This window comes from Apteryx mantelli, chromosome 23 (genome assembly GCF_036417845.1).
Source record: "Apteryx mantelli isolate bAptMan1 chromosome 23, bAptMan1.hap1, whole genome shotgun sequence".
Taxonomy (NCBI): Eukaryota; Metazoa; Chordata; class Aves; order Apterygiformes; family Apterygidae; genus Apteryx; species Apteryx mantelli.
Window position 1 is genome coordinate 7,590,624 of NC_090000.1, and position 13,874 is coordinate 7,604,497.

At 45.1% G+C, this 13,874-nt stretch overlaps 1 protein-coding gene across 1 annotated transcript in view; it reads left to right on the forward strand.

Annotated features, from left to right (window-relative positions):
* Positions 1 to 13,874, forward strand: part of ARHGAP32 (Rho GTPase activating protein 32) — a 272,203-nt gene that overhangs the window by 212,238 nt on the left and 46,091 nt on the right. Inside the window, exons 12-13 of the mRNA XM_067309997.1 lie at positions 100 to 150; positions 2,744 to 2,818. Of these exons, the coding sequence (XP_067166098.1) occupies positions 100 to 150; positions 2,744 to 2,818 (126 nt within the window). The remainder of the gene's footprint in view (positions 1 to 99; positions 151 to 2,743; positions 2,819 to 13,874) is intronic.

A 13,874-nucleotide genomic window follows, 5' to 3' on the forward strand; every position in this document is an offset into this window, starting at 1 on the left:
TATAGCCGAGCTTTACATGAATTTAACCCGTTTTGAATGGGTGCATGTTTTAACCAACTTTTTTGTTTGTTTTTTCTTTTTTTAATTATACCTTCCCAGTCTCCCCTGCCCATGGAGCCCGTCCAGCATCCTGGAGCTACTTCCCCCCTTGTACGTTTTCATTGATTCCTTTTTTCTTCTTTCCCTTTGTCTCCGTCTCCCTCTCTCTCTCTTTTTTTTTGTTTTCAATTCTGTACATGCAAGTCAGTAGCACTGATGCTTTGAAGGATGTTCAGGGAAACCAAAGCAAAGCTTTAGTCTAACATGTGCCTTTTTAAAGCTCTCTGGACATAAAACAAATATAGGGAAATTAAAAAAAAAACAGCAATTCTATCTCTTTTCTGTTAGAACTGATATGATCATTTTGTATCAATAAAACCATAATCAAAAGAAATTGCCCTCTTAAGTGCTAAGCAAACCAAATAAGAATGTCAGTTTGAAAGAAAGTTAAAAAATATGGGTCTGACAATTTGTTATTACTTGACAATCTTCAGAAGCAAAGAATCCTTTTTTTTAAATCAGAAAATGGTATTCCTATTTAGCATTTCACAACTCCCAAAATGAAACTGTGAAGCTATGTGGGAGTGGCTTGCTTAGAGCCCTGCTTCATCTTGCCGTGATCTTCTTTAGACCCTGTTAGTGCTAATCTGAACCTCCTAACAGTAACCTATTGTCGGTAAAATTGGAGACTGCCCTGGGATGCTGTTTGGATTTCATAAATCAGCCTTAAAAAAGGATGTGCAAATATCATAGATACATGCATATGTATATATATGCTTTCCCCCCACACACACATACACTTGCAGCCCGTTGGCATAGAGATAGTGCTCTGATACGCTTGTAGTGTGGGAAAGAGGTATGTGGTTCCTCTTCGTGGTGCTTATTCCAGCAGAGGAGTGTCAGTTCACAGCAGGCTGGTGTGAAGACTTAACTTACTGACCACCATGCTGAGCACGTGCCAGGGTTATCAGCGCTCCCTAGCCAGCGAGGTAGACGTCAGAGAGGAAGGCATAGCTGCAGAGAGCAGGGTTCGTGCTTCCGATGTGACCAGACAGCGTGTGTGTGTGGTGGGGTGCTCCTACGGCATATATCCAAACCAGCAACAAGAGCCAGGGGATATTTAAACTGTGGTGGAGTTTATAAGAATGAGGGCAAAATTAAGTGCTGTGACTGAGTGTATCCAATGGTATATAACATGCCAGAAAGTTGGGGGGGGGGGGTCAGAATAGTGAATGCTGGTAAGATCTCAGGAGTTTCCTTTGGACAGATAGTTAGGCAGAAAAGACTTTTCTTAGTCTCTTCCTCTTTTATAGTCAAGTTCCTTGAACCTCTGAGCCCTTTGAAGATGCCATTTCAGCTAAGGTTCAGTAGCAGTTAACTTGAGATAATAAGGGCAGGGTTGGGTTTTTTTGCCCTTTCTAACATGAAAACAAAGGATGGCTACGTCCTCTCTGGTTACTTAACGTAACCTGAAAGGTGAGCATTCAGAATCGCTCTCCTTTCTAAGCCAGTTGTGTAGAGGGAAGAGTTCAGCACTAGAGCAGCTATGATATTGCTGCTCAAAGGTATAAGGCTAATTAGTGGTTTTGCTTGTTTTTCATGTGAAATTAATTTCTTGTGGCAGCCACGTCCCTTTGTGAGTCATGAAATTGCAACAGAGATTAGAAACTTGGCTATTGCTCCCCACAGAGCCCCACCAGAGAGATCGTGCCTCCCTTCCCTCCCATGCCTGGGTACTTCTGTGGTCTGCATTGGTGGTTCTTGTTTATAATATTTCTGTACAGCAAAGATCATGGTTGCATATCTTCTGCTTCTAATAATTTAGGAAGATGCTTTATGTATTTTATAAGTATGGAAGCTTTTAGGTCCTTTTCAGAGTTTGCTGGTGTTAGGGGCAGGTTACTGCCTGCGCTCATGAAGCAGTTTGTAGATGTTGAAGTTCCTTTTAGGCTCCTGACTTCCCCAGCTAAAGCAATGGGAAGCTGAGACATAAGTAGGGAGGCAAGAGCTGAAATATGTTTTTGAAACTGGAACAGAGTTCCTCTGAAAATGAGCTTTAAATCTTTAGTCTCCAATGATACCGAAGACCATGATGATGCAAGCTACAGCTATGTTTAAACATCACTGATTCTTCTACTAGCATTTTCCAAAGTAAATTGGGATCTATTTTATATAAATTTAAAAAACTGTTTGCAGTGAAAATTCTGTTTGCAGTGACATGTATACATAATATGTAAGTGTGTGTGTTTGCACTAGAATTGAGAATTGGCCTTCATGGGCTGCAGTGACACTTGAGCCAGCTTTAAGCCAGTTGTGCAGGTACCAGTAGCACCCCTTTCATCCTCAGCAGCTCAGGTTTTCTTGGGGTTCAAGGTACTTACTCAGCTTATTTCATGTCACCTCATCTTTGTGCTATTTATCCTGTGAACTTGGCATATCTTCATGCACTTCAGTTAGATGTCTTTTTGCACGTAGACATGACTAGTTAAGAATACATGAGATCTAGAACGTGCCAGAGAAGCAACATCCTAGAATGCATAACACTGAAATCTAGATTTCTGTAGCGCTGTTTCTCTAATTACTGTCTCTACAAATCATTAGTCTCCTGCAGTCTGTTCCAGCAGATATTTTAATTTTTTTGTCCTTTCTCTTACCTTCTGTCTGTCCCTCTGCCCTCTTCCCACCTGACCTTAATTACGTGCAGATTTGGAGATGGATAGTGTAAAGCCAGGTTCTGCATATGTTACAGAGGCTCTGAACCAGTCCCAGCTGAGCTCAGGTAGAGCCCGTTATGTGCAATTAGTCTCTCAGTGTCCTAACCAAGTCTAACACTGTATGTTGTGATAGCAATAACTATTTACTAACACCCTAGGTTTGATTACAGAAGCTAGATGTAGTTGAAATAGATTATATTAATCTTCTTTTTTTGATGACTAGAAAAGTCAATGCCAGATTTTACAAATCCTCCTTTGTGCAAACAGATTTTATGCAAGTGATTTATTTAATTCAAGTCAGAGGGTCCAAATCTTAAGAGTATGGGTTTACAAGGCTGGGTTTTGCAGTGTAAATGCTCTGTTTTATCAGTGGCTAAGTGACTATTAGTCTGTATCGTAAATTAGGGTGTTCTTATTTCTTGTGGCTGCAAAATTTCTAAATATAAAGTGTGCTTCCTTCCCTAGTGCTTTCGATTTGTGCCTCTGAAAGATATATCCAAAGAGTGTGCCAAACCCTCTTGGACCATGTTGTGGAGGAAAGAACTTGCTCGAATAAGAGAGAAAAGAAGTGTGGTTAAATGCCATAGTTTTATGGCAGCATAAATGACCCCAATGTGTGCCCAGTTGCACAGTGATAGCAGAAAACAGCTGTGTTGTGTTGTTATTGTCATGACAACGTTGCTACAGCTTTTCAGAACTGATATTAGGTAAAATTAAAGTGTTCCAGTGAAACTAAGGAGCTGAGATATGTCTCTGGTAGATTTTACATACTTAAACAATTTGATCCCCAGTTATTGAGAGATACATGGTAACAGAGATTTCTTTTTGTTTGTTTGCTTTGAAAATTCATAGCTGAGATGATTTTCTGCTGGCTCTCCTGAGTGCACTGGAGGAAAGTATAAATGGAATTTTAGTAAAGGCTGAGCAACCACGTAACTCCTGGTTTCCAGCAGGCCGGATCACAGCTTTATAGCGATGTGTCTTACTGCTTGCAAAGTACTGTAGTGTTCAAACAACGTGGTGTCCCCTCATGTCCCGCTGTTTCATCTAGTTCCTTTGTACTGAGGTTGAAATGAATCTGCATGGCAACCGTACAGTTCATAATAGAGTGTCCCAATGTATTCTTTGGGTATAATATATAGGTTAATGGCTATTTGGTATTGAAGTGATGCTAATAAATACAGCCAGTCAGAGCTCACTTGGGTCCTGCTGTCCACCACACTGGTATTATGTTTCTTTCCTTCCAGCATCCGACAGCTTATTAAGGAGGCTAATGTTTGTGCAATTCAGGGATTTTAAGTGCTTGGTAAGTGCCAGGCATTATTTCTGATTGCGTTTCAACTCATTGCAAATTTTCTTTGTTGCCACCTATGTGTAAAACTGCCTCAGCTCTCCCTGTGCTGAATCCCTGTCTGTACTTCCATGGTGACGTTCTAAAGTCACCAAAGGAGGATTTAGTTTTTAACTAGGCTTTAATGCTTTTTTTTTTTTTTTTTTTTTTTGGTTTTATAATAAGTGTTTTGTTTGATGGTTGCTTTAAAAAGCATATTTTTTAGCAGTACTATTTTGCTGGTAGTTTGCATCTTGGAAATACTAGGAATGCCAAACTTAGTCTTCCATAATGATGTTAAATTGCTTGCTTTCAGTGCAGTGAGTTCTGATATAGGACTTATTACTCTGAATTGTTCCAGTGATTACCTGTCCTTAGGAGACAGGGATTTATTGCCATTGCTGCTCAGGACTGTGCACAGCTATGACATAGGCTACAGCAAAGGTTTGTCATCTTAGCTTTTTAGATTTGTGTGCAGAATTGAAGTCCAAATCAGAGCTGCAGCAATATTTCCTTTTAGTGCTTCATTTCCCAGGAGTCGTCCTTTCCCTTTGCTCTCCCTCCTATATTTGAAGTGATTCTTTCCCCTTCTTCTTTCCTTCCCATTTTTTGGCAGAAATAGAAGGGGACCAGAAATGTAGGCTGATCTGTGGAAATGTTGCTATGTTCAGGATTCATCTGGTCTTCTATGAAAGTTGCACCATAAAATCTGTGATTACACCGGAAAATATGAGTTTGAGAGGACGGCTTTCTAGAGCTTGTGTTCTAGGCACAGATATTAAAAGAAAGCAAACTCTAAATTACAGATTCTCTGTTTATTGGAAAAGTAAGCAGCACTATGTAGTCTGAATTTGATTTTGACCTAGAATGAAAAACACTTTGATTCAGGACTAGATACAGCTTTTCAAGCTGTGGTTATAAAATGCATGTTTTGTCAGTTTTTCCTTTAGAAGACTACTAGGGAGTTAGGTATCCAATTCCCATTAAATTTGGGGGTGACTCCTGTGAAAGTCCTGCCCAGGTTGCTGGCCCATGAACATATACGCTTCAGTAACTTCCCTCTGAGGGCTGGCGTCAGGCACAGGTCGAGTAGACAGTTGCCGAACGTGGCAAAGGAGCCACAGAAACAGGCGCCTGCGGGCTTCGCCCAGGGTCTGCCAGCCCCAAGTCGCGTTTCTGGCTCCCCGCAGCTGGTGCGGAAGCTGGGAGCATCCCGGGAGCATCCCAGCAGCAGCAACGTGCTGTCTCGCACTGGCTACCAAAGCGTCTCTGCTCAGCCCTGCCGGGGCGGGGGCGAGTTTCGCACAGGTTGAGTTTTGCTTACGCGAGCTGAGAAGCGCCGAGCTGCGCGTTTCTTCTGCTTCCTCAGCATTAGTGTCAGCGAGGGAACAGGCCCCCTCTGCGGCTGAGTCCGCTGCTCCAGTGCTCTGGAGTTTCCCGTCTTTTCCCCAGATCCCTCCCCAGGGAAGAGGGGACCACAGGAAGCCCCGTGGCTTTGCCCAGAGGCAGCCGCTGATGCACAGGACTTCCAGCGTAGGTTGGATGGCTGAAGCTGTCTTCTAAAAGCCCCATTTTCCTTTTGCAAGAGGGCAGGTTTTTAATACATTTTCCTTTGAAGCTGCATGAAAAGCCTCCTGGGGATTACCAAGGTTGCTCCACAATTTATCTTTTTAGGAAGCTGCAGGTATCAAGAGAGCAGGAGGTGCATATGATTCAGATGTCTGTGAATGCCGATTTGGGCAGTCCACTACCAGACCGAGGCAAGCAGTGGATTTTCTTGGGGCTTAAAAAAGACCTTCAAGGTTAAAAAGTATCAAATGGACTTTGTACACACATCTATGAACCTGTGACTATGAGAACATATTTTTAGATGTAACTTGATTTTGAATTTAGTCTTTACTGGCAGATCTGAAATACTTTTTCTGTCCATGTTAATAAAATCTATAAATCCTGGCTAGCTCATAAGTGAGGGACAAGCAAAAATTTTAAGTGTTTCAGATAAATTCCTAAGAGGTCAGTGTATTTTTTTTCTTCTTTCCTAATCCTTTAATCCTTTAATAGTGCAGATGTTTTCTGGCAGGAGCAGTAAGAAGAAAGCATACATTTTGGCAGTGCTTTTTAAGCACCCATGGTTGTTTTTCTTACTCAGGGACTCCAGAGAGTCTTAGGTGATGTTTGTGGTTGGTGCAATATTTGTAACCTGAACAAATGGATATTTTCATAGCATTTCCTAGGTGCTATGGAAACCTGTTTAGATGGTTATCAGATATTTGTGTGTAAACTGGTTACAGTCTTCTTTAGAAAAGTAAACATTTTTGTTTACCCAATATTAACCGGATCCAGTAATGAATGTCCTGGAAATGGAAATCTGCTAGTTGCCTTCTGGCCTGTACGTAACCACTTTTAATAGTGTTACTGTACCAAAGTAGTTATGGAGGATATATCCCCCATTTTTACTCTTCAGCATTCAAACACATGCACACTCGGAGATCTGCTTACCAACTGTAAGAGTTGCCTGTTTTGGTTTAGCTGAAACTCTTCACAGATGGCATAAATCTGAAAAGGATATGTTTGTCTCTAAATAAAAAGGTCAACAGAATGAGTTATGCTGGTGTAGCTGCTTAAGTTTAAATCTGCTCTGGAACATTTGGGGGAATTTCTGTCTGCACAGCATAGGAATACAAGTGTGTGCATCCTTATATCTCGTGACAAACTGCATCCTCCATCAGGCCAGGTTTTGCCAGCCTTTCTTTAGAGAGGGCTCGATTTGAACAAATGGAGTTTTCCCTGCAGCAGAACAGAGATTTGGGTATTGCCACTGCGCCTGAACGATCAAGAGAAGCAGGGCCAAAGGCAGAGGAGGCTTGGCCAGGCCGGAGACTTCATGGTTTGGGGGAAGAGCTGGGGGGAGAGAAGCAGAAGTCTGAACTAAACCCCAAAAGACACCCGAAAGTTCTGGGGACCTGAGGTGAAGAGATGGACACAGTTTGTTTTGTTGTGTCATTTAGATCTTTTTTTTCTTGTTTTAGCTGAAGTGAAAAGAGGGTTTTCTATCAGTTGTAAAACCTGCTTGTCTTCTCCCTCCTTACCCCCGAGAAGGGGAGCCTTTCTCATTGCAGAAACAAGGCCATGCGGGCCAAGCAAGCAGCTTACGGGGGTAAGTTATTTCACATGAGCGTTGCCTTGTACCCTGTGTAATCATTCGCACCAGTGCAAAGTGAGTGAAAAAGGTGATTGCTCTAGTGACCTTATGCCCGCTTTGTACAGTATCAGTAACAGCACAGGTGCAGGGCATCAGTGAATGAGGCCTCTGTCTCCAACCTGGGGCCAGATTTGCACTAATGTTTTTCCTGGCACAGCTGCGTCCTCTGTGAGTATGGAAAAGGTCACACCCGGAGCTGACAGAGCTGATCCGGCAGCAGAACATAAAATAAAACCCTGAACCCCCAGCTCTGGTGTAGGCAGAGCTGTCCTGGCAGAAGAGCCCCTCTGTCCCACTTAGGTTACGTCAAGGAAGTGGTAGTGCTTGGCCAGTTAAAAAAGTCTTCTCTCAGCATATACTGCAGCCTCCACTGGGAGGCAGTACCGGTGTAGTTACAGCACTGGCAGCAGACCTTGTCTCTCCTGAAGTCACAAGGAAACGCATGTAACAGGTAGAAAGAAGGAAGAGCGAGATGCATTTCTGCATTCCCTTCCTTGTACGTGGTCACTCACAGCCTCTGAGGCCTTCTGAAGAAGTTGAACCCATAGGCAATAGCTTCAGGCTAAGTTTGACACTGAATTTTGTGGCAAGTCTTGGCCACGTTTCCCGGGGAATTTTAATTGGAAAGAAGACAAGCCTGGCATCTTAGTCTATGCACAGTCTGTATGCACCAGTGCAGAAATAATTGTGTAGATCTGTGCATTCTGCAGGTAAGAAAGAGACATGTTAGTGTTCCTGATCCTGAAATATTCATGGTGTTCAGGGCTGGCGTGCTTAAAGTTTTTTGAGGGATTGAAGCCATCAAAATAGGATGACTACTTGTGAAATAAAGCGGTAAAACTTGTCTGAATGGAGGGCTGTCGGAGGCACCAGTGTGCTATTAATAAGGCCAGCTTTCTTTTCACATGTTCTGTGCTTGTTTCTCACTCTGCCTGCTTTCCACTTACTCAGGTTGGGGGGGGGTGTTATTTTTAAACTGGATTTTTTTCTTCTCTCACAAGCTCTGTCAAAGTGGGACTTAACTCTAATACTAGTTGGCTGGAGCAAAACTCCATGGTTATTGAAAGAGCTCCAGCAAAAAGGTAGTTTGTTCTGTGCTTTTCCTGTTCTTTTTTCTGAATAATTCTGTGCCTCTGTAAGTTAGTGTGGGAGCCAGGTTGTTGATCAGAAATACTTTCAGGGAGCTTTGACCTTAGGTGATAGCAGGTAGCTCTGATCTCTTCTTGCATTGGCACATGGGTTTATGAGGGTCATGCTGGTGCGTACCTCCAATCTCCAGTGAGACCCTGGCCCTGGTAAGCTCATGCAAGCTGAGCAGCTACGCTGGTGCCTCCCTGTCACCAAAAGTGTGATGCTTGGGCTCTGGCTGCATCTGGCTCTTAGATATCAGTGATGTTGCTACATCTACAAGAAGGTGCCTTCCTGCATGCATATGTGTGAAACGATATAAATTAATGCTAAAAGTGAGTGGAGCTGGAAAATACACACTGGCAAATGCATACTATGTCTGTTTGGCTTTCTGAGAGGGTACCAGTTTGGGCACGGCTACTGGGTATGTTTGGGAAGAATCCTTAAGTGAGCGCACAGGAAGACATAACTTCACTGCTTGTACGAGAGCTGCGGGGTGTCTAATTATTTCCACCAGAAATCTTACACCAGCAGCCAAGGCAAGACCGCTGCTCTCTCTGTCCCTGTCCCTCCATCTCTCGCTCTTCTCCCTGCTCCTCTTCTCCTCTCCCCTGGTGAACTGAAACTGCTGCAAAATGTAGATCGTAACATTACTCTGGCCTTTAGGACTTGCTCCACTAGCTCATGAATCAGCTTGTCTGTGACTAATTCAGAAGACTTTGCTGATCTGAAGTTTCATTTGCAGGGTTTCATTTAAGAACTCGTGTCAGTGCTGTGCTCTTTCTTCTTCAGCATTTAATCCTGTAACTGCAGTATGAAGCTTGCATCTAATTTCTGACTTGTTCTCATGGGAACTTGCTTTTGCTGAAGGAAAGGCTCTCCACACGGCTATGTATCATTCCTAACTGTTTTTTACCTTTGGGATTGAAATATTTGGAGCATTTATTTCTTGCAAACCTGGGCATCCACAGCAGACCATGGCTCCATCCACAAAGTGAAAAAAAACAAAAAAGTCACCATGTTAGTGTCCAGATGTGACAGGAGACATCTTTGCGGCAAACCTAGTTTGAGAGCTCTGTGAATGAAAGTTTTGAGGTTATCCCATGCCAGTGTATTGCATGGTGCGCTGCTTTACTGGGCTTTTTTTAACCCCCTAGTCTGCCTTCAACTAGATAACCTTAGTTTCTCCCCAAATCCTGTAAATGGGCGGGAGGGGGTGTTTGTTGGGGGAGGTGTGCGTTTGGGGGAGGTGTTTATTTTAGGAGTTCTTAACTGCAGGATAAGTGTAGCTGAGTAAGAAACGGCACTGCGAAATGTTGGCTGCCTAACTTCTAATGATGGCTGAAACTTCCTTCAGTGGTTGAATTTGCAAAACCAGAAAATGGAAAAAGCTACAGAGTATATTAATAACATTTTCTAGGTTTCACTGCCTCCCCAGTACTTCTATCTAAAGTAACTTTTTAGAGGATAGGTTAAATTTTTTCAGAAAACCGTAATGCTTGAGTTTGTGAAAAGTGTGTGGACGGAGCCCTTTTGTCTATGATTTCAAATCCTTGTTTTCATTACCTGTGTTTAAAAGACATAGCTGCATATACATTTATTTTCTGCCTCTCCTGCTCCATTACAAGTCAATGACCATGTAAGTAGCAGAGAATGCATCTCTCACTTGTTTTTGTTCCTTAAAATTATCCAGCAAAATAAATTAGGAACAGAAAATGAGATCCATATGTGAAGAGTGTTTTATTATTGTCAATCAAGAGAATGAGAGAAAGAAAGAGGGCATCGCGGTACTGTTCAGGACAGTCGAGGGCAAAGATTCCCAGCCTAGGGCAGAGCCGGTAAGCTCCAGAAGCAGAGGAAGAAAAGTTGTGTCTGTGTGGTGTTGTGAACAAGATCTTTAGCCGTGATGCTGTGTTGTGCAAAGAGCAGTCTTGTTGCTCCCAGGTACAGACGAGCCAGATCCGTAATTGCTCAGCTTGCATTCCCGTAAGAAAGTCATTTTGTAGCATGCATTAGGTATTTTTCTTTATATGCAACAAACTGCAGCTGGGGAAGAAGTGTACCATCTGGAAGACATGTGGAGAAAATTAAAACGGTGCATCATCGTGTGGATATTTAAATATTATTATAAAAATATGAAGTGTTACAGTGGCTAAGTCAGACTTGTAAAAATTAGTGTCTCTGCCAGTATAAACTCTGTTGTAAGGTTCCTTTCAGCATTGTGTGCAAAATGTATACTAATTCTTACCAGTCAATGATCTTCCAAAGCAGGTAGATCTCCCTTTAAAATATGCATTGTAGATCATGTAGGAAAGTATCTCCTTGAGCACTGCTGATGGTCAGAGCAATAATCTCCAAAGGTAATACACAAATTTACAGCGGAGAATATATATATATATATATATTCTGGATATATATATGGATTTGAGGAGTCATGCTTGGCTGCTAAGAAAAAAAGTTATATGATATTGTGATCGTTGTCTTAAGCAAAACAATTCCAGCGATAAATACCAAATACGGTAAGTAGCTGGAGAACAAGCATTTTTTGGAGATATGACTCAGCAAATAATTAAAAAAAAATTCTGTATGAGAAACTGTGAACACCAAAAGAAATGAGTTTTACGGGCCTGATTAACAGGATGTCTGCATAAGTTAGAAGCAGATTCCTCTTTAATCCTTCTGACCCTGAGGTTGCCCAACTTATCTAGCGATCCTGCATTTTAGACGTGTGTGACAGCAGTTCCCGAGACTGATAAACTCCATTGCAGCCCTGTCTGAACTGGAGGAGCTTGGGGTCAGCGCGGTTAAAGAGCACAGCGATAGCGTTTATTCCTCGAGCATGCAGTAAATGCAGGTAACACCGCTTCGCTGGCGCTACTCTCCGCGCAGAAGAAGGCCGCGGCCGCACCGCGAGGACGGGGTTTGGCGGTGCGGCGGCCCATGCCCCTCGCGGCGTCCGTGCCTGCTGCTGGCCGCCAGCCGCCGCGGGGCCGGGAAGCGGTGCAGCCTCCGGAGGTAAGGCCGAGTTTTGGCGACGTGCTTTCGGCGCCGGACTGTGGCGTGCCGATACGGCTGCTCGTGGAGCTGGGCTGTAAACCGGGTCACTGTGAAATGATCCGAGTCTTTTTGTTTTTAAATAACAAAGCTGGAGAATTTTTAATTTAGATTATTTCAGTGATGCGATCGACGTGGCCACCAAGGGTGCTGCTTAACTGCCACTCGGAGGTGGGAGGGGACGCGATTTCTTTTCCGTCCTAACGGGATTAGCAGAGTGCGCACCCTCGGTGCAGAGCGGGTGCTGTCCCGGGAGCTGCGCTCGGGCTGCCGGCTGCAGGGCCCAGCCCCGTCCCGTGGGCAGGTCTGGGCGTGCGTGGGCTCGGGCGCGCTCGGGAGCTCCCCTTCCCTTCCAGCCGTGCCGAGGCAGCCTGCTAGCGCGGAGCTGAGCATTTGCAGCGTGCACGGTGAGTGAGAGCTGCACCTAACCGACGGTGCGGCCATGCCGCTAACCCCGTGCAGCCGGCCTTTGGCCCTCGCTGCAGCCTTCCTCTGCGGTCTGCGGGGCATGAGGGTGCGCTTTAGCTCCACGGGCTGGCTCGCATCGTGTCCCCCCCCCCGACCCCCCCCCGGGGGGGGGCCCGCTCCGCGCGGCCGCGAGCTGCGGGCGGCACCTGCGGGAGGTGGAGCCGCCGGTGCCGGGGAGGGGCCTGGCGGCGCAGCGCGCACCTCCCGCCGCTGCTGTGCTGTGCTGTGCCGCGCCGCGCACGGGGGCGGCCGCGCACGCCGCGGGGCAGCGCCCACGGAGCCGCGCACGCCGCGGGGCTCAGCCGGAGCCTGCCGCCCGCGGGAGCGACCGCCTGGCCTGCGGCGAGGAGAGCGAGGTGAGAGCGGGCTCCTCTTTTCCCCCTTCGCTCTTTCCTTTTCCTTATGTAAGACTCGAGGGGTGTTTTTAGGTTTCTGCGCCCACTTGTTGCTTAGTAACTTGCCAGCTGTTTAATTTGCTGTTCGGGGAAATTAATGTCTTGGGAAGAAGATTTTTCTTCTCTGGCAGTGCAGCCTCAGGACGGAGGCTGCTTGGCACGTATCTGCAGTGAGACCCCCCAGCTGGGCAGCGGGGCCCTGTCGAGTCCAAGCTGCGCTGCAGGGTTTCCTGGGCACTTGCACGTACGGCACAGGACGCTGTGCCAGGAGCAGGAGTTGATCTTGTAAAGGGGTAACAAAATCGAGGCACTCAAATGACTTCTGCCATCGCGCTGTGATCACGTTTTTAGCCAGATGAAAAAATACCTGTTACTCAAAGTGTTCATTGACCCTTGCTCATCTGCCACCCTGACTTCTGGACATAGGTTGGTTTCTGCTCTGGGAGAAGATCCGCAGGGATCCGTGCCCTCGGGCAGGTTGCCTGGTTTTGCGGTTGGCTTCTCCTGCCAACCAAAGGCTGATTAGAGCGCGCATACCTCCCCCCCAACCCCCCCGGAATAATTGTTTTACTTCTGTTTCCTTTTCACTAATCTCTGTCTTCAGGTTTCTGTTGAGCCTTTCTACTTACTAGGTCCATAGTCATAAACTGTTTTATTGTACATTGACCAGGATCACGGGGGTGTAGCAAACCAGAGCTGTTAAAGGGGAGTCTCTTTCATATCTGTGTTAATTTGTGTTGTGTTTTGGCTCCCACCAAAATCATAGGGGAGAAGGAATTTCAGAAATCGGCGCTCCCAGGCCCCCTCCCACATGTCCGAGTGTGCTGCGCCCATCCTTTGGGTTGCAGAGATCTGAGATCGGGGCTTCCTGCTCAGATTTATACCTAGCTCCCAAAGAGGCAGCTGACAGATGGGAATGCCTAGAATTTGAATTTCAATAGCTTTTTGCATATTGCTTTATCCTTTTGTTTTCCCTCCCTCCCTCCCTAAACTAGGACTCGGAGAACATCGGATGCATTCCTGAGCGTTAATATTATTGATGCTGTTGTTCAGGAGAAGGGGGCTTCCCATTTAGAAACGCTGGTCCATTGTTTGCTGGAGCCCCGGGGCAGCGCGTGTGCACTCTGCAAAGGAAATTCCCAGGGAGACTAGCTACTGTGGTCATAGTAGGTACTTTACAAATAGCCATGGCTCATCTGTTCATATTTGTTCAGAATACTTTCTGGAAGCTCTAGTCCATTTTAAGGACTAAATGCCCTGCAGGATCTTATTATTTATGCCAGAGCAGACAGGAGGCCTTCTCTTTCCTCTCTTCCCCAGACTTCCTTTGTTTGGGGCACCCACAGGCATGATAGAGAGTCTCATTTAAAATCAAAGCTGTGGACTGGTAAGATAAAGGAAGAGAGTAAAGCATGCATAACAATAGCATATCTGCATTCCTAAGTCTTAAAAAGTAGATTAAGCTTGCTGCAAAACCCTAAAGGTATTGGTCCCAATTTTCATCTTCAGTAAAGCCTTTTTGCAGTTCTTGGACTGTGTAAAGA